The sequence below is a fragment of the Aulonocara stuartgranti genome (genome assembly GCF_965226115.1).
Source record: "Aulonocara stuartgranti genome assembly, chromosome: 1".
NCBI classification, from domain to species: domain Eukaryota; kingdom Metazoa; phylum Chordata; class Actinopteri; order Cichliformes; family Cichlidae; genus Aulonocara; species Aulonocara stuartgranti.
The window spans coordinates 23,250,326-23,270,222 of NC_138939.1; the positions used below are offsets into that span (position 1 = coordinate 23,250,326).

A 19,897-nucleotide genomic window follows, 5' to 3' on the forward strand; every position below is an offset into this window, starting at 1 on the left:
ACAATACAGAATTAAAATAAGTACACAAGAAACACATTATTTCATGTTATACATTGTATGTTATACCCTGAAAAGATAGACCGAGGGTCCGCTATATATCATAATGTTTTTATTCTACATCTCAAGTGGCTGGAGTCCCATTCATTTAGTCAGTACTGATTTAACCCTTGTATGGTGTTCGGGTCTGTGAGACCCGTGTTCAGTTTTTTTCAAAAGAAAAATTAAACAATTAATTATTTTTTCACGTGTAAATGTGTTGTGTCTTTCCACTCACTCCACTTGATTATAACTGATTTATTTATAACATTTTATATAAAAGAAAAACGAGAAGCACATTAATTCATAAATGTGATCTAACAAAGGTAAAGGGAAAAAATTAACCATGTTTGCTGTTCATATGTCTTGTAATTGGGATGAAGTAAACATCTGTTGAGTAATTTAACATAAAATTGTTTGATAGTGTTAATTTGGAAAGCCAAAACTCTAGCGGGTCCACCAGACCCATGAACACTGGCTGAGTAACAAAAATACGAACACCACACAAGGGTTAATAAATACACAGATCATTCTTTAATATGCAGACAAAATACAAAGCTAAAAATAAAAATCTGTCCAAAATAATATTTGTGTCCGACACCTGGCACAATGGAAATGGCTCATATAGCAACTGATAAAGTGCATTTCTGATACTTGAGGCAGACTGTTATCAAAATAAACTGAATTAATGGATTTTAAAAGTAACCTTAACTGTTTCCTATGAGGAGGCTGTAACATGATTTCTAATTACAAACAAACCCCATTATAAATTAACAGGTGACAAAAACACTGCTGTCATTAAAAAACAACACAAAAACAAACAAAAGATTAAAAAAAAGTTACAAATAAACTACTCATTATGCAGTTGTGGCTGTTGTGGCTCCTTGACATACTTTTTTCTCTGAAATTTGTGAAAGGCTCATTAAAGCCCTTTGAAAGCAAGGTTTAGATTTGGAGAGAGGAAACAAGGACACCCGGGGAGAGGATATGGATTTGTTGTGGCAGTAGACTCACTGCAAGGACTTGCTGTTGTGCAGTTAATGACCTTTTCAGTCACGATCCATAATATGTGGACAAACCTGAAAGCGTTTTTTAACTTTTTCAGAACTTTTTCATTTAAAGTTTTATGTGTTTCCATTTGAATGGCATTTACATTTGACTTATGGGAACTCTTGAGCCTCGGCTTTTTTGGAAACGTGTTAGGTGATGAAAACACCTCAAATTAGCTTAAACCAGGAAATGGCTTGGTCTAAAAACTGGATACAAAAACAAAACTCTCCGCCTACCAGCACCTCTAAACCTCACAAAGGTGTTACTAAATTGTTTCTTTGTTGACACCAATAATCGTCTAGAGTGGTTACTTGGCAACTGTTTATTTGTTGATTTATTTTTTACCCTGGACATGAACCACAGAAACTCACATTAAAAAAAAAAAGAAAGGTAAGGAAACTTTCTATGTGTTTATAGGCAGATTTCATCATGTTTGTATAAACCCAGTCCAAGAGACAACATATGGGGCTTAATAATGAAGGTAATGCTTAATGCCAAAAACTGCAGTTCTTCAAATGACCACTTGAGGCTGATTTAAAAAGCAAGTCAGTGGTAAAATGGTCAACATCTTAGCAGAAATAAATATGTTTACTACCTGTAAAAAAAAAGCGACTACAAAGACATGACTTATTATGCCCACAACACCACAACAACTTAAACATGATGTAATGTAGATATTTAGTTTTTTTTTAATAAAAAAAATAATAGGCCACCATTGTTATTTATGGTGCAGGTAGGCTAGATCAGCGGTCCCCAACCCTTTTTGCGCCACGGACCGGTTTATGCCCGACAATATTTTCATGGACCGGCCTTTAAGGTGTCGCAGATAAATACAACAAAATAAAACTAGTACCGGTACCGAAAAAAAGAAGATTTATTCATAACACACGTGAAAAGACCCAGGAAAACCGAGTAAACGATAAAAACGATAACAAAATAACGCTGAAAACCGATAAAAACCCTGAAAACTATACATTTCACACCTGAGCCTCAACTCTCGCGGCCCGGTACCAAACGACTCACGGACCGGTACCGGTCCGAGGCCCAGGGGTTGGGAACCGCTGGGCTAGATAGCACATCCCATTCAACTAAAATCTGAGAATGACATAACTGAACATGAAAAGACTGTTGGCATAACTCAGAATTAAAAAACAAAAAACGAGGATGACCTTCTCCCAGGTTGAGCAGGCAACCATGTGCTGAAAGGCTAAATGCATTTAACCAGATTTGACTTTGAACCGTGGCCCTTTGTGGAGTGTCTTCCACCACTCTCTCTTCCTGCTTTCTGTTTCCTCTTCACTAAAAAACCCCAACAATGAAGACGATCACAGAGCTGAAGAAGCAAGCATGGGACAAAATCCTTTTCTGTGCAGCCACTTGAGAGGTGTGAAAGGGGAGTGTATCAGGTTATGATAAAATGTCTTTCCTAACCTGTAATTTCAGCCTACCATCCACCTTTTCAATGTAGTCAATCTCTCCTCAAGACACTTTATGTTTATAGACTCTTAAACACACTTTGGTGCACTTTCAAAGGCAGCACCTGCCATAAGTTATATTTTGCTGCCTGCAGAGCATCTTTACATTTAATACTTTCTGTTCCCAGGCTATCTTAAAGTTATTTTCACTTTCACTTGCTGTCTGCATTTTTGGGGAGACAAATTATAGGTGCAGCTTTTGGTCTTAGCTTCTGCTTCTCACCAACAACAACAAAAAGTGTTTGTGAGCTCTAAATTAATCAAATGTGTTAGTACAGAAGTGTCAAGAACACAGCTCGGGGTCTTTTGGAAGTTGTCTTCATCCGCATGTGCCCGATCATTTCCCTTTCTCTTGCTATGGATGAGAAAACTGTGTAGATTAATATCTCTTTTCTTGTTTCCTTTAGACATTTCGTAGCGTTCATACATTATGTACTTGGTTGTGAGACTGATGTAATGAGTCGAACTCGTTTCCATCATCAATCCAGAGTGCATTGCACATGTAAAATAATCACAGCCTTTATAGGTCATAATATGGAATAACGTTGCTGCTTTTTTAATGGATGAAATTCATATGTTTTTAACATAATGCTTTAGCAAGAGAGATTATTGATGGCATATTAAGGACCACAAGTTGAAATAGGCAGGGTTCCTTTTTTCCTCTCTTTGAAAACAGGAAAGGGATGAGAATCTTTTCACAGAGTAAGCGAATAAACCCATTCTTCACCTTTCTCTACTTTTTAAACTATTCCAAGTCATACTTTGGGTCACAGCCACAACACAGATTTACGCGTCTCTTAGTTCTTCTCGCCATGCGGGGGGGATTGATCTCGTTGAAACAGCAGGGTCACACCCTTCCTGAAGCGGTGGTCCCTGACGCTGTAAATAATAACATTACAGCAACTGTTTCCTGTCAGAATCCAGAAGGCAAAAAAGGAGAAATTACACCAGGTGTATCCCACCACGTTCCCGAGCACAAACACTGCAATGGGCGTGAAGGATGCTGTAAAGGCAAATGTTAATATGCCAATTGTTTTGGCTGCTTTGATGTCTGAAAAAGAGGGCCTGTGAGGGCATCCTCCACCTCCTCCTCCTCCATCGCTCAGACTCCCCTCTGAGAGTAGTTTGCGTTTTTGGGAGTACCGCCGAATGCTAGTGAAAGACACGATATTAACAGCCAATGTGCCACCGAGCAGTGTGAAATCGAACGCTGGGAATAACAACAAGATGTTGGCATCAGGCGGGAGATGGCCTCCAAGCATGAGTGGGGTGTAGTTACACATGCGACTGCACTCATTGTACTCCAAAGTGAAGTTTCTGCTGAAGATGAGAGGCGCTAAAGCCAGCAGAAAGCTGGAAGCCCAGGAGAACAGGATGAGGAACAGAGTTCGTCTTCGGGTCACCAAGGCGTCCTTTTGGAGTGGCCACAGGATGGCCACACTGCGCTCCAAAGTCATTAGGAAAATGGTGCTGATGGAAACAAATGTGCATCCAGCAAACACTGGACCAATCAGCATGCAGGGCTGCCATGGGCTTACTAGTCCACCACGAGAAGAGGAGTTGGCAGGGGAAGTAGAAGTACCCTGATACCAAACAGGGGGCGTGGTGGTTACCATCAGAGAGATTTCAGTGTAGATGGAAAAAGGAACCACGAGGACACCGACCATCATATCTGCTATGGCCAGAGACACTGTCACAGAGAAGAAAGAAGAGGAAGATGTCATGTTGGATAGCTGTATTTAGTTTTCCTTATTATCATTTACTTAGCATTTTACCATTAATCACAAGAACTGCTTTATTTGCAGAATTTAAAAAACAACCTTTCTGATTTAGGTTTTCCATAAATTTAAATGAATCGGTTGTGCTGAATGAAACTATTTAATATAAGACATAATGTGGATTGCACAACACTGGTCACTATATTCTTCATTTCCAGTTAATACTTGTACAGCTGCTGTTATTGTGTATATATTTATTTATTTATTTATTTATATTTCTTCATACATTCTTATATAGTTCTATATTGTGTATTGTGTATTTTGTTGTACAGTTATTTTATTTTCAACTTTAATTTATATATTTTATCTTATTCTTCCCAGTTAAATTTACCCTTCATTCTAAATTGTGTTGTACAGTTATTTCATTTTTAACCTTAATTTATATTTTATTCCTTCCTAGTTAAATTTACCCTTTTTAATTTTTCATATTTATTTCCTATCTTATTCATAGCCTTTTTTTTTTTTTTTTTTTTTAGGTCACGAGCAGTTGTCTAAGCATTTCACTACATATCGTACTGTGTATGACTGTGTACGACTGTGTACGTGACAAATAAAATTTGAATTTGAATTTGAAGTTGATTTATAATACTTTATAATCCCTTCTGGTCACTGCCACCTTGTGAAAGGAATGCAATACTTATACATTATACATATAATACAATTTACAATATATTTATTGCTTAAAATTAAAGATTCTCTTATATCTCTCTAGACTGAAAAAAAGTCTTCTTTAATATTACTGCATTTTACAAACAGGAAATTAAATTTTACTAAGGAATTGTTTTTTGCGTTTCTTGAAATTAGAGCCCTACCAATATAATGTTGAGGGACGATATATTGCCCAGTAATATCTATGTGATATACCAGAGGATAAATTAAAATACAAAAGGAAAGAAGAGGTGGAACAAACTCTTATAATCTTGTTGTTAGTATTAAGGTTGCATAGTTTGTCCACCAGAGGGCACTCTACAACGTTCCTGCATGTGTTTGGAACCACACAAACACAACAGCCAGCAGATACAAGAAATGTAAACCAGTGATCTATGACTTAATGTAGCAATATGAACAGAATCGTTATATTATATTAGTAAGGAGTTATAAATAACTGCACATGACCAATGTCAGGTAAATCTGTTTATGTTTCCTGTGCCTGAAAGAAAAAAATATATCAGCTGATATCAGATTTCATATCAAATATCGGTAAATATCTGATGTTGGTCGGGCTCTACTGGAATCAATCCATGAAACTTGATTTACACTCTAGATGTACATGTTAAGATGTGGTGATAAAGCAGTTCAATTATTATTTTTTAATTCAATTCAATAAATGTTATTTATATAGCACAAAATTACAACAAAAGTTGTCTCAACACACAGTTCACAACATTTACCTTTCAGGTATCCCTGTGGTGTTCTCGACTGTCTGGTCTGCACAAACACTGTAAGTGTGACCACGTTCCCAACCACGATGGCAAATGCTAGGCTGACCATGAATGCCACTGCCAAGGTGCGATTGAGAACCCCACAGCAACACACGGTACATAGTGGGGCCAGTGAATGGCCTGACCCCAGTCCTGCCTGAGCAGCTGCAGTCAGGTTAAACGGACAGTCAGTGGTCACCAGCAAAGCTGCCGTACTCCCAGGAACACTGACGTTGGGAAGCAGAGCAGTCATGTCCCAGGTTAGACTGGTTTTAAGGCTTGTGATGCAGTGGTGGCGGGACCACTCAGGAGACCATGTCCTGGACTGGGAAACTCTCCTAATGGGAAAAAAATAGGTAAGCATTGAAAACCTTATATCACATAATAAGCACATTATGTCCAACAGTTAACAGTCATGGTATTTCTCTTTTTGATGGCCGAATTGAACCAATGTTTTTTTTTCTAATTCTCTATTTCTAAAAAGATTTTCTAAATGCAGTTGTTAAAAATCGCATTAAATTTGTTATTTCTCATGATTTCAATAGAAATTTTATTTTTTAACAAATGTCAGATAATTTTAGGTCGTTCATACCAGACACAATAGCACTTTTGCAGCACTCAAAATCACATCATTTAAAGCTTTGAATCGGTTACTGCAGTCAGTAGCAAACCTTTTAATATATATGTATCATCTGCAAATTTAGGGATGTTTGATTTTAACCTCTGAAAGCCACCATAAGACATAAGTGTGTATACTCTATATCTTTGCTGCCATTCAAACAGTGGCATTAAAACAGTTCTTACAAACATAGCTTTTAATATAAATTGAAGCATGTAATCCAATAATATGCTTGACTCAAAGGGTTTGAAGTGCTAAAAGTCTGTAGTATATGACATGTGTAGGGTAGAGAGGTTGTGCTTATGTTGCAGTACAGATATGTTACACTAAAGGCTGAATAAAAAATAGCCTTACAAATCATAGGTAGTCTTCTTTTTCTCCAGCTGGAGAGTATTGGCACTGAATTTATTACTTGTGTGTACCAGCTACGTGCTGTTTCTGTGCCCTAACACTGTTGGAAGCACCTCGATGCTGTCAGTTCCCATGCTGAAACTCTGAGTTCAGTACCAAATGTCTGTCTCAGCTGACAACTAAATACACGAGTCCTTCAATCATTTATGCTGTTCACTGGGCCAGAGAGCAGGAAGGTACGCACAGAGGACGAAACAAAAGGTAACAGGAGTGGACATATTCAGACCAGAGCAAAACCAAATCAAAGCCTGCATTTGCTGTGCAGCTTTGTGTGCAGAAACATGGTCAACAAAACATCACAGCTGTGGCTGAAGTCCTTTCACTAATATCAGCAGGGAATTAGAGGTTCTTGAGAAGCAAGGGAAACACTTGTGTATTTTTTCTGTGACTGGCTCATGGTTCAGGGTTGAATTAAGATCAGATATGAAAGACCCTCAAAGCTTGTCTGGAAACAAGGGCCAGATATAAAACAACCTGACGTTTTACTTGTTATTAGCAATTTAGTGAAGTGGGTTTGATCCTGGGCGGAGACAAAAAAAATTATATGATATCACGGAAACGATATCACGCTAAATATCTGCTAAACGAAACACGTGGTGACCCTTCGTGAATAAGGGATCAGCTGAACGTAGCTTTATGAACAGAAAAATAAATTTATATTTATAAAGCTGATAAGAAATTTCATCATTTTGAAATTTTGGTCACTTTGTTATTTGTTTTAATTAAGTGACTCTTACTGAGATGTAAGATTTTACAAACAATAAATTAGATTACACAGATGCACCTTTGGTACAAGTGACTTTGGTACAAGTGGTTGAACGTCTGGTGTCCTGGTGCAGCCACAACAACCTGGTGCTGAATGCCCAGAAGACAGTGGAGATTATTGTGGACTTCAGGAAGCACACAGCCCCACTCCCCCCCATCATCCTGACTGACACCCCCATCACCTCTGTGGACTCATTCCGCTTCCTGGGTACCACCATCACCCAGGACCTGAAGTGGGAGCCCACCATCACCTCCGTCATCAAGAAAGCCCAGCAGAGGATGTACTTCCTGAGGCAGCTGAAGAAATTCAACCTGCCAACACGGACGATGATGCAATTCTACACTGCAATCATCGAGTCCATCCTCACCTCCTCCATCACCGTGTGGTACGCTGGAGCCACTATCAGGGACAAACAGAGACTGCAGCGTGTTGTGCGCTCTGCTGAGAAGGTGATTGGCTGCAGACTCCCATCTTTGCAGGACCTGTACACCTCCAGGACATTGCGGCGTGCAGCTCGGATCTCAGCTGACCCTTCTCACCCTGGACACAGTCTGTTTGACCTGCTCCCCTCAGGCAGGAGGCTCTGGTCCATTCGCACCAGAACCTCTCGCCATAAGAACAGTTTCTTCCCCTCTGCTGTTGGACACATGAACAATAACCATATGACTGTTCCCGCCACTAACACATGACCCTACGCTGTGTTCACTGCATCATTCCATGTTTGGCACTGATCACCACCTGCACTCATGTATATATCTTTCAACGTAGCACTCTTAATTCTTACTCTCATGTATATATCTCATGTATAGCTCATGCACATATCTTTCTACGTAGCACTTTTAATTCTTATCCCTACTTTTATTTTTTCATGTCTATTTAAGTGCTATTTATGACACTATGTTTGCACTGAAGCACCGCAGCAATTTCCTAATGTTGTAAACCTGCTCAACATTTGGCAATAAACCCCTTTCTGATTCTGATTCTGATTCTGATTCAGTCTCCAGCATGTGTGGGTCAATCGTTTACTTGCTGGAAACACTTTTACTTCCTGCTAATGTTGATAAGGCCTGTCAGATTGCAAATGTCTAGATGTCAGTGGTGTGTTCACACTTATCATCTGAGTAAATTATAAACAGTGATCTCATTATTGGAGGTTTTCCATCCCTGGTTATCTTGAAACGAAAAAAAGACATTTGGTTGTCTGACATTTCTGTTTTTCATGTGACAAAAAGATTTTGGATCACTCCTAACGCCTTAATTTTAATTTGTTATGTTCTGTATTGGCTGCTTTATCTCATTTGCTTTTCAAAATACTAGAAATCCTAAGTATGTGATTACTTTTCATGTTTACCCATCGTTTGCGTATGCTTATGAAACAACGGGGCATGCTGTTCCTCATAGGTACAAATGAGCTTTCGTGGTTTTCTCACCTTTTCGCATTGTAAAATAAAGAGAAAGAGCTTTATTTGTCTTCTTGTACTTTCAAAGCAAGGCTTTCCTGTCAAGCTCTCGTCACTTCTGATATTTCTTCCTCTGAGCTCATCTCTTTCATGTCAACCCTGCCTCAAAAGACAATTACGAATCTTTCGTTTTCATGGTTATGTTGTGCTGAGAAATGCAATTGCTGCTTGGATTGTTTAGAGACATTTTTTCAGAGCAAACGATGTTCTACATTTATACGTCCTGGCCACAGCAGCAGTCATATGAATGCAAAGGATAGACATGTGAGTCCAAAGTGTGAAGAGCGAGCACACTCCTGTCTGTGATTAATTTTGGGCAACAATACCAACTCGGTCAGGGTGGTATTGTTGTATTGTTCAGTCTCTTTCTGCATAAAACTAGAGTGCAGTCTGATGTGTGCTGACAGTGTCTCAACACAAGCTTAAAAGTATGTTGAATACTTCAATATTAACATTGTTTGTCTTTATCCTAACAGAAACATAATCTGGTTGGCCCCATATGCCTCCATGAAAACATTATTGTTGTTACAAATTAGCTGCACATAAATAACAGCAGACACATCCAGTGCATATCTGTAATGTTTGTTTTTTGGTATCATGTTCCTGAGTTTCCCAAAGACCCCTCTGCTGCTCAAGCATGCTTAGGAAAATGCACAGCTGTGGCTCTCTGTGGAGTTCTGTTAAAATGAATTTTACATCCTCGCCGTCTCACAAGCCCCACTGTGGTGCATCTGAAAGCTAACAATGGAAAGTTGTCGTCAGTGAAACCCAAACTGTCATTTAGTTGGAGTCAAGTCTCTTTCAGCTGCGGTTCACAGCAAAAACCAAGGGGCAACTTCCAGGGTTTTAAAATTAGGACAATGGAGAAGTGTCATTAACTGCAGCTCCTTAAAGGAAGTCAGTCCTCCCAGACCTGCCATGATAAGATTACACTTTAGAGCAGAAATAAGCAGTCGATGGATGATTTTATCATTTTTCTGCTTTTTGTTGTTGTTGTTTTGCACACTTAACACTGAGCTACAGTATCGATCATTCAAATAAAAAAGGCACCTTACTCAAGTGATGAACCAGTGTTGTGTTTACACAAAACAGACAACTGAACCTATTTTAAATTGTGTCTTTATGCACTTTGTTAATTTTAAACTTTTGTTCACAGTGTCATTAATATATGCAGAGGAGCTCAGAGAGGTAAAACTGTGAGTGTTACAGTGAGCCATCTGTAAACACAGTGGAGGCTCTGTCACGGTTTGAGGCTGCACTTCAGGCAGTGGTGTTGGAGATCTTGTCAAAATTGATGGAACGTATTGTTGGATTTGTATCCAACATGCAATACTATCTGGAAAGCATCTGATTGACTACGATCAAAAACACACTGCTAGTGCAGGAAAAATATGCTTGGGCAGAAAAACACATCATTTAGGATGATCAGATTGGCCTCCTAAGAGCCTGGACCTCAGTATTATTGAACCAAAACAGAACAAGGCAGCCAACATCCAAGGAAGGGCTTTGAATGTTCTTCAAGAAGCCTGGAGAACTATTCCTGAAGACTACTTCAAGAAATTACAAGAACACTTACCCAGGGAAGTGTTGTAGAATAAATACTGATTTTCAAGCTTGTTAAAAATGTGCTAACTCATTTTCCAAGCCACGTATAAAGAAACTTGAGACGTTTTCACAGTGCTCTGTAGTCTATGCTGTATCGTGCCAAAAGAAAGATCTCATTTCATTGCTTCCACCCTTGTAAATTAGTTTTATTTAACACAAAATATGACATTTAAAGCTATAAACAATTATTTTTCTGTATTTTTATGACTTTATCAGCGGCCAGAATATTTCTATGTTTTGTTCTTTTCTTAAACAGATTTTTCCTCTTTTACAGATTATACTAGATTATAGTTTATAAGTCTCAGACCAAAAACTTAATATCCCTGTCATTTCAGTGCTGCAGTGGCCAAAGGCATTCATTTTATTAGCCAGATATGTTGAAAATCAATTCTGAGCTTCGAAGAATCGTTATCTGTTATTCAGTTCAGCAAAATTCAGATTGTGAGAAAATCCATCTGCCCTTTTGATTTTCTCTAAAGCTTGATATTTGCTCCCCCTCTGTGTCGGTAACACTGAGCTGCAGGCACAATGATAACTCAGCCTGAACAAGGCCAAGAGAGTGTTTAAAGAAGACTGTTTTCATTTTACAATTTATGAAAGCAGCTCTTGAAAATCTAAAATTCTTAAAATGGGTAGCAGCGAATGGTGAGGAATTATGACGTCAAGCATAGTTCAGCCTTTGACTGTGTTTCGTCTTTTTATGAGTGCATTCTTTTGTCTGTGAAAGATACAGTGTCATAGGGGTGTTTAAAAAAACTGATTCTAGTCTAAATTATATGCTCTTAAAATCAACAGGATTAGACAACTGCTTTCAAGTCAGAGTAATTATTTTACTTTAAATTTCCTGATGGTGCTGGTGGTAAAACAAAAGGAAAATTATTTAAGGGAGGATGGGAGATGAACCTCATTAAGGGGCTTTTTGCCCTTACCTTGAGTGAAGATGACAAGTGGAAGCCTTCCCTGTGGCAAGACCTCAGGCACAGTGAGACAAGCAGCTGACAGCAAAGACCGCACACACACACACACACACACACACACACACGCACGCACACACACACACACGCACGCACGCACGCACGCACGCACACACACACACACACACACACAACAAAATAGGCTGCATGATGATTTACATACGAGCTTTTTCACAACTTGAAATTTCAAGTCCTCAAGACAAAGGTCATTTATTTTTTATGTCTCAGTAGAAATCAGTTCTGGACCAAAGATCCAACATCTAAACTGCTTAACTATCAACAGTTACCCTGCGCATTTGTTTGTGGGCGTCACGACTGCTGTTTTTGTCGTCTTGTGCGACTGATGTGCTTTTCTTTCCTTTTATAAAAAGCCCTCCATTGCTGTGTCTTAAATCTGAGTAAGAGTGTAATAATTAGAGTGTGCAGATTCCTGCATGGGATTGGTGTGGATGTTTACAGCTCAAAGATGGCCGCCATCGAGAGAGGCTTTGTACACCTTTTCTGTTACCCACCACAGATTTACTGGATACTTTATTAGGTGCACTTTGCTGCTATTTCCCCACATTTTCTCCAACATAGTTCTATATTAGGTTCTTTATAGTTTGAGGAGATAACAAGAGGTGTACTGAAAAGTCTGATTTTAAATTTCCAATCAAATTCTCTCTACAATTGACTTCTTATTCCCTCTTGACAGGTTTTGCACAACTCTTCTCATATATTATCTGTGATTATAACATTTAATTCTAGTTCCCATCTCTCCTTAATATAGCCTGTGTTTTGGCATGACTCCTTTATAATCCTTTTGTAAATATGAGAAACATGTTTCTTAGCTGGGAGATGTTTTTCCATAATATTAATAAAGTATTCTTCTATGCTGTTAGGAGTTTTATTAATCTTTTTCTTTATGATTCAGGTATCTATAGCAGTCTTTAGGGGGGAGTTAGAATCGTTCCTGAAGTTCCTCTGTTCCCTGTCTTGTCATGGCACAGATTCAACAAGGTGCTGGAAACCTTGCTCAGTGATTTTGGTTCATATTGACAAGATAGCATCACACAGTTGCTCAATATACAATAATGCTTAGTTGTTACCAAGGGGCCCAAAGAGTGGCAAGAGAATATCCCCACACCATTACAATACCAGCCTGTCACTTCTCACCCTACTACCTGGTTTGCAGCAGAAGTTGAGACTTCTCAGACAACATTTTTCTATCTTCTGTTGTCCAATTTTGGTTGACCCATGGAAACTTTACTCTTAGTTTACTGTTTTCAGCAGACAGGAAAGGCAGCCGGTGTGCTGCTGAAGGTCATCTGCTTCAATATTTGACCTATCAAGCATTCAGAGATGCCTTTCTGCATACCTTGGTTGCAACAAGTGGTTATTTGAGTTACTGATGCCTTCCTATCATTTTGGAGCAGTCTGGTCATTCTCCTCTAACCTCTGGCATCTACAAGCCATTTTCACTCAAAGAACTCGATATTTTCTTTTTCAGACCATTCTCTGTTAGAGATAAGTGTGCAGAGAAAATCCCAGGAGATCAGTCGTTTCTGAAATACACAAACCAGCCCGTCTGAGACAATCAACCATTTGAGTTATTCTTGCCTTCCTATAAACTCAAAGTAGTCTAGCCATTCTCCTCTGACCTCAACCTGATTCAGACGATTCCCCATAAACCCTGGAGATGGTTGTGTATTTCAGTACATCAACAATGTCGGAAATACTCAGAACAGCCCATTTAACACGAACAACCATGCCACATTCGGCCATGTTTCATCTATTCTGATGCTCGGTTTAAACTTTAGCAGGCTGTCTTGTTCATGTCTACATACGTAAATGCATGGAGCTGCTGCTGATGTGAAAAGCTGATTAGATATTTGGATTACTTTATTGAGCAGTGGAGCAGGCATACTTAATAAAGTGGTTGCTGAGTGTATGTAGTGTGACTCTACTTCATAGAGTAGTTGGTGCTTTGTTCTCAGATCTATTTTCTTTGTCTGTTTTCTGATGCACACAATTTCACGAGTATGTTTTTACTTTTCTCCATTTTATATAAAAAAATCCTTCACATTTCATTTTTGCTTCTGAACATTTCTTACTCTACATTGTTTGCAGAACTCTTTAGTCAGGAAGGTTTTGATGACTCAGACTTTAAAGAGTGGTGAACTATTCAAGTTTTGAAAAATGTGAATGGGGTTTTGATTGTTGCAGCTGACTCAGGTACTATGTAAAATTCAGTAACTGCCAAATCGACTGAGAAAAACTGTAATGATCAGTTGAGCAGGTGACTGTATTTTGAACAGTTTTCTCAGGTTTTTGTGAATGAGAACGGCGTCACTGTCTTTTGGTTTGTTTCTTTTGCTAATACTATGTTGGTTGTGATTCGTTACATAGATATATGTTTATTTCATCTCCAGTTTTAATGAATCTTATCATTAATTACATCATATTAACTGCAAAAGTAGTTGCAGTGGCTGATAGGCACTCTGCCATGTCCACATTTTAGCACATAGCAAATAACAAATAAGTCTTCACATAATGACGATTAGTCATGCTCAGTCTCTGTCAACACTTCTTTAATTGATATAGACTTTGCAGGGCTGTCTACTGTGTAGTATGTTTTAAAAAAATATTTTCAAAAAATTCAATGTGCGTCATGTTTCTGAGGTATGAAAGTAGTAAATATATAAGCTACAGTATCAGTTCTTTGTGTGTATTCGAGTGAAATTCTCCTGTTTCTCACCTCTTTTGGTCTTCAGATCTTCCCCGATTTTATTTATTTATTTTTTTACTCAAGAAATAAATTGTTGAGTTAACAGCCATTTACAAGACTTGTTATCAGGTCTTTTTCTACAGGAATGTAGTGTTGACAACAGTGCAAACCGATATGAGGAATAACAGTGAAGATGATGGCCATTAGAATAAATAACTTTGGAAATAAAGATGCCTCTGAACCCTGTAAAGCCTGAACCATGAAATAATTGCCAGACACTCTAATTTTTTAATTTATTGACATTTCCGACAGATTTAAAAAAAGTTTGCGTTTGCATGTGTGAGTATTAATTGGATAGTTTTTGCTACATCTAACGTCTTTAGTTTTTTCTGGAAAAACTTTTTTCTGACTAAATAACTCTGACTTAATAAGTCATTTCTAATTATTTATTCGATTAAGTGTTCATTATTGGTTTCTAAACACATGCACAGATAAAACTACCCGAAAGAAGCTCCAGTAACAATGCTGTGCTATATGGAGTCCTTTGTGGTGGAATAGCTGCATTTAGGTTGTTGTTCTTGCATGCAGTGAACCTTCTTTGACAGGGCTGTGTCTCTGAGTGACAGATAATGTAGGAAGACCGTGGGGGCCCGGTCAGGGCTCTCGAGCCAGGTCGCCTAACGCACACAGGGGTCATCTGCAGTAATAAGTGGGTCAGAGTCGCCTGAGGCCGACTGCCACAGCACATGAGCAGAAATACAATTTTGTCTTCACATCTTGGCCTGTCATTCTGTCTGTGTTTGTTTCACTGTGTACAGCAAACACATCCAGGCACACATTTAAAAAGGGTTGTTTTATAACCCTGTTCACAAAAACAGGGTTATAAAAAAAGAAGTGGGGACACTATAAAATGTGAGAACCTTATTAAAGGTTTTACTTTATTTAAAATAGTACAAGACTAACATTTCTAATGTTTGAACGCAGAAGTTTTGTTGAATATGATGCCAGCAACGTCCAAAAATTGGATGGACAGGAACATCACAGGGTTAGGGTTCAAAGGATTTAAAGAGCATTTAAAGAACACCAGGTGAAGGCACTGCTGTGGCTCACCTGGTTGAGCTGACCACCCTCCTGACCATTCTAGGAAACCAGTGCCAGTCTCTCCAGTCAAAATATGAAAAAAAAAAAAGTGATTCATTTATAAAATTGACAAAGATCCATCTCATATCCTTTTGCCAGAGTATGAGCTGCTGTCCTCAGACTAATCTATTTAAGCTGTAAGCATCTAATTTCCCATCCACACCTGGGATGGTCTGAGCTTCTGCAGTGCATGGGCTCATCTGTGTAGGCACCATTATTGCTAAATGATGTTGCAGACTTTGGAGTAATGCATGATGCCATTTTACAAAATCTTTCAGGGAAGGACTCCTAATTTCACACACACAATGCCAAATCGCCTTCTGCATGTATTACAGCACCATGGCTCATCACAAAGAGTCTGCCTTCAGTCCAGAGTCGTCCCCAACTTAAAATTGCACATTATGAAATGATGAAAAAATGTGAGAAAGGAAGCCCTGGATTGTTTAGTAACTAAAATATCAACTAATAAAAGGAAAGGTGTTTATCTCTAGAGTTACAGCAGTCAGTATCCTCAGTTCCCAAATTGAAAAACAAGGAGGTGATGAAACGTGTGGTAAACATGGTCGTGTCCCAACATTTTTAAACATGTTGCTTTCATAATAAATGAAAGCAAGTGTTCAAAAAACAAAATAAAACAATTATCCTTGTACTATTTTCATTTAACTTTAGAGTCTGAATGATCAAATCACTGCAGTTCAGTTATATAGTTGTATGCAGTTTATAAAGCATTGAATTTTTTTTTAAATGAGTTCACATTTTTGCCTTTGTTCGTGTGTTTTTGACATCATTGGGAATATTTTTGCTCTTGTTCTGTCTGAAAAAACAAATCTCTGGCAGTGTTTGTTGTCACTTCAGTAGTTTCTCATTCTAGCTTTTCTTCTTTTTATTCCATTGCTTAAAATGTCTTAACATTACACTTAAAATGATGATCTGAACACTGAAAAAGCCCCTTTTTAACATATAAAGATACCCTATATGGAGAGATCATATAAGACATTCAGGGTGTACCCCCCTTTTTTATGGACTGCAACATCTGGAAATACTCTGGAAGTCCCTCAACCCTTTTTAAACCACTTAAATTAGGTTTTTCTTTTTCTGTGTGTGGTCTTTGCTGTGCATTTAGGGTAACAAATGAATACTTAGAGAGTACAAGAACAACAAGAAGAACAAAAATAGTTTAATAGGATTTTTAAATGATCCCAAACAAACTGAATAAAAGAAACTGTGCATCACAGACTTGACATTCTGGTATTTAACTGTAAAAACATATCAAACATTTGACAAATGTCCAGTTTACGCTTTTACATTTACACCCTTCTTCTCAGGTTTGTTTCCCGGGAGAAAAAAATAGAAATCAATAATTTATAAATTAAAACCTAAAAAGGGGCAGGGATAGCTCAGTAGGTAAAGTGGTCGCCCCATGATCGGAAGGTCGGCGGTTCGAATCCACTTAACGGCTACCCTGAGGTACCCCTGAGCAAGGTACCGTCCCTACACACTGCTCCCCGGGCGCCTGCTTAGTGGGCTGCCCACTGCTTCACTGAGTGAATGGGTCAAATGCAGAGAAAAACAAGTAATTTCCCCATGGGGATCAATAAAGTATCCATTATTATTATTATTATGTTTCTTTAAAATTACACTACAATTTCTAAAAGCTGTTTCTGTCAGTGATATCATGGTTCTCAAGGATTGCTATTGCCTTGTTTCCCAGTAATGGTATTTAATAATGAACTAAATACATTTGAAAAGTCCCATTCACCCACAAGATGATGAACTTTTTACATCAGAGCATGTGTTTCTGGACTTGTCCTTATATGTCTTTACATCCTGTCTGTCCCTATCGAAATTATGCACAGCTAACAGACATCACACCCACCTCTGGACTCAGCCAACAGCTGCTGCATGCCTGAATGGTCAGACACCAAGCATGATACACCTGACAGATTAGCAGGTTAGTATGAAGCGTTTTCCCCAATACAAAGCACTGAAGGTTTGATTAGGCTGACACTGCTAGCTTACACTGATTAAGATTTCTTAAAAAGCTTCCAACTGAAGAAATTTTCTTGTTTAATAAAACAGAAGAAAATAAAAACACTAAAAACAACTGTTGTGAAAAATATCATTGAAATTGAACGAGACACGTATCTGTGTGGCCGCAGAGACTACTCAATGTTTGTGTCCAATAACAACCAGCAAAGAAAAATGCAATGGGACTATTTAAAATATAAATATTTTGGTAAACTTAAAGTGAAAATATAAGTCTTATGCTTCAAATAATTATAGTATTTTTCTGAATGTTACACATTACAATTTAATTCTGTTAAGTGAGTAATTATGAGTTAATATTCAGAGCTAAATGCATACAGCGTGGGGATTTAGCCTTATATTATCAAGAAATTGTGTCAAAATAAAAGAGCTGCTGTCATTTAATCAAAACACAATTTACAAGAAATCTAATGAGACAATCTTACCGGCATTTCCTCAGAGCACTTGGCAAGACAGAGGTTGAAAATCCAGTATTTAGATGCTGACTTAGTGGAAATAAATTCCTGTTAAACACCGTCCAGTGGAGAAGAAAGTGGAGCTGTAGTCCTCATCATTCATTCTCCCGAGAAGCACACATTAAGCACAAAGCCTCTCACACACTCCGGCTCTCTGTCCATGTGATTCAGCCTCTCCCCTCTCCTTCCTCCCACTCTCTCTCCTTGCATTGAGCGCTTAATCTCCAGTCCCCACTACTTCACTGTTTCCCCTCTCTACAGCTTATCACATGCACACGGTCTTTCCCAGAGCTTCAAGGTAAAGTCCACAGCAGCACTTTGCTCCCTTTCTCTTTTTGTTTCCCTCCCATGTTTGGCCTCTCATGTGTCTCCCCCCACCCTCTCTCATCTTCTCTCTTTGGTCCTCGGTGCTCTGAACATCTGTCATGCTGTTGTGTCTCAGAGCTTCTGTTGCTGTTGAATTCTCACTTTCAGTCCACGCCTCATTATCTGCATAGACTCTTTGTCCTCAAGCTTATTGTAGTTTTCTTACATGCTTTCACTTTTGAACTTTTCACGTGCCTGTGCTGCTGAAAATCATCTCTAGCTCCATTTCAATGGCACCCATCGTTTGCCCCTAGTGGTCTGGGCCCATGTGCAAAGCTTGTCTAGCTTGAGGGTCACATCCATCCTCTGTTGTTTTCCTCAGGGAGAAAAGACTACAGCTTTCAAGTGAGACCTCCTACCTTCAAATATGATTGGAAACACTGAACATCAGGTTTAAGTACACAGCACTGATTTGTTCTTGCCTTAACAAAATCTCCACGAGACGGGCTGAAGTCATTCAACAGCAAATGCACTGAGATTGAAATGGAAATTGAAGCATTCGGCTGAAGAAATGTTGATGAGGCCTGAGGAATAAACAACAGTGTACGTGCTGAGCAGCTTTATGTAACTTAATCCTCAAGGGGTTTGTAAATCTGCCAAATAAATAGGACATATCCCATGTTATAGTCAGGGAGCTATAGCCTGGTTTCTGTTCTGGTTGATTACATTTGGAGGCCTACCAACCTGAGTGACAGGTCTTTTGATGGTACAGCACTGTCAGCTATACATACTGTATCTATTGCTGTGTGAAGCCTGCAGACAAACTGAATGGCTCAAGCTCTGGTGGGAGTCACACTGTGAATAATCCAACATAAAACATGCAGTATTAACCTGAATGAAGTTCCTATAAGATCAGGGACAACACATGTGTTAGTGATTTGTCAACCCTTCCTTTCCTTCTTTTTTACTTTGTTTCCACAATCAGAGGAGTCGCCCTCTGTTGGTCATCATAAAGAATGCAGGTTTAACTTCTGTCTGTGTACATTTTTCCTGCCATTCCCACATACTGGATTGATTCATAGCAACTTTACTCAACCTTGCCTTCCAGAGCAATGCCGCTAACAAAGCTGGGTAAAGAACAAACATTTGTGACATTTTCTGTCCCAGAAAAATATTTGCATGATCTGAGTAGTTTGCACCCACTGACACGGTGATGAGGTTGAAATGTGGACTTTCAGAGAACAGAAGGGCTTCCTAAATGAACAGCTCTGTGTCTGACCCAATTAAAAGTGCACTCGCCTGAGTGTCATCTCCTTAGCACCGCCGCCATAAAGTGACTTACCCTGACATTAGTGTTAGAGTTTTAGGGTTTTGCTACCAAGTTATGTTCTTAAACTGATTACCCTTAGGAAATGTTTCTCAGGGCTCCCTAGAAGTCAAATCTTCACACCCAATTAGACTATATTTTAAGTACAGAGCATGAATATTAAATCTATCTAGTCAGTTACTGATAGTTTTTAATGCATGACTGAGAATGAGAGCATAATGGCCTCCACACATTTTCTGTCAGTACTCATAAAAAAATGAACACAAAATAAAATGTGTCAGGCCAGCACAAGCTGCCAAAACAGCTTCCCTTCAGTTTGGC

At 38.7% G+C, this 19,897-nt stretch overlaps 2 protein-coding genes across 2 annotated transcripts in view; both read right to left on the reverse strand.

Moving 5' to 3' along the window:
- Positions 1–19,897, reverse strand: part of LOC309703671 (uncharacterized protein) — a gene marked incomplete at its 5' end in the record, with an annotated part of 204,847 nt that overhangs the window by 155,612 nt on the left and 29,338 nt on the right. The gene's annotated exons all lie outside the window — the stretch shown is intronic.
- Positions 548–18,163, reverse strand: LOC309708944 (trace amine-associated receptor 13c). The gene is made up of 3 exons (XM_082537319.1): positions 17,914–18,163; positions 5,731–6,098; positions 548–4,251 (listed from the first exon to the last, which is right to left on the reverse strand). Exons 2-3 carry the CDS (start codon positions 6,011–6,013, stop codon positions 3,359–3,361), a joined length of 1,176 nt encoding a protein of 391 aa, XP_082393445.1. The 5' UTR covers positions 6,014–6,098; positions 17,914–18,163; the 3' UTR covers positions 548–3,358.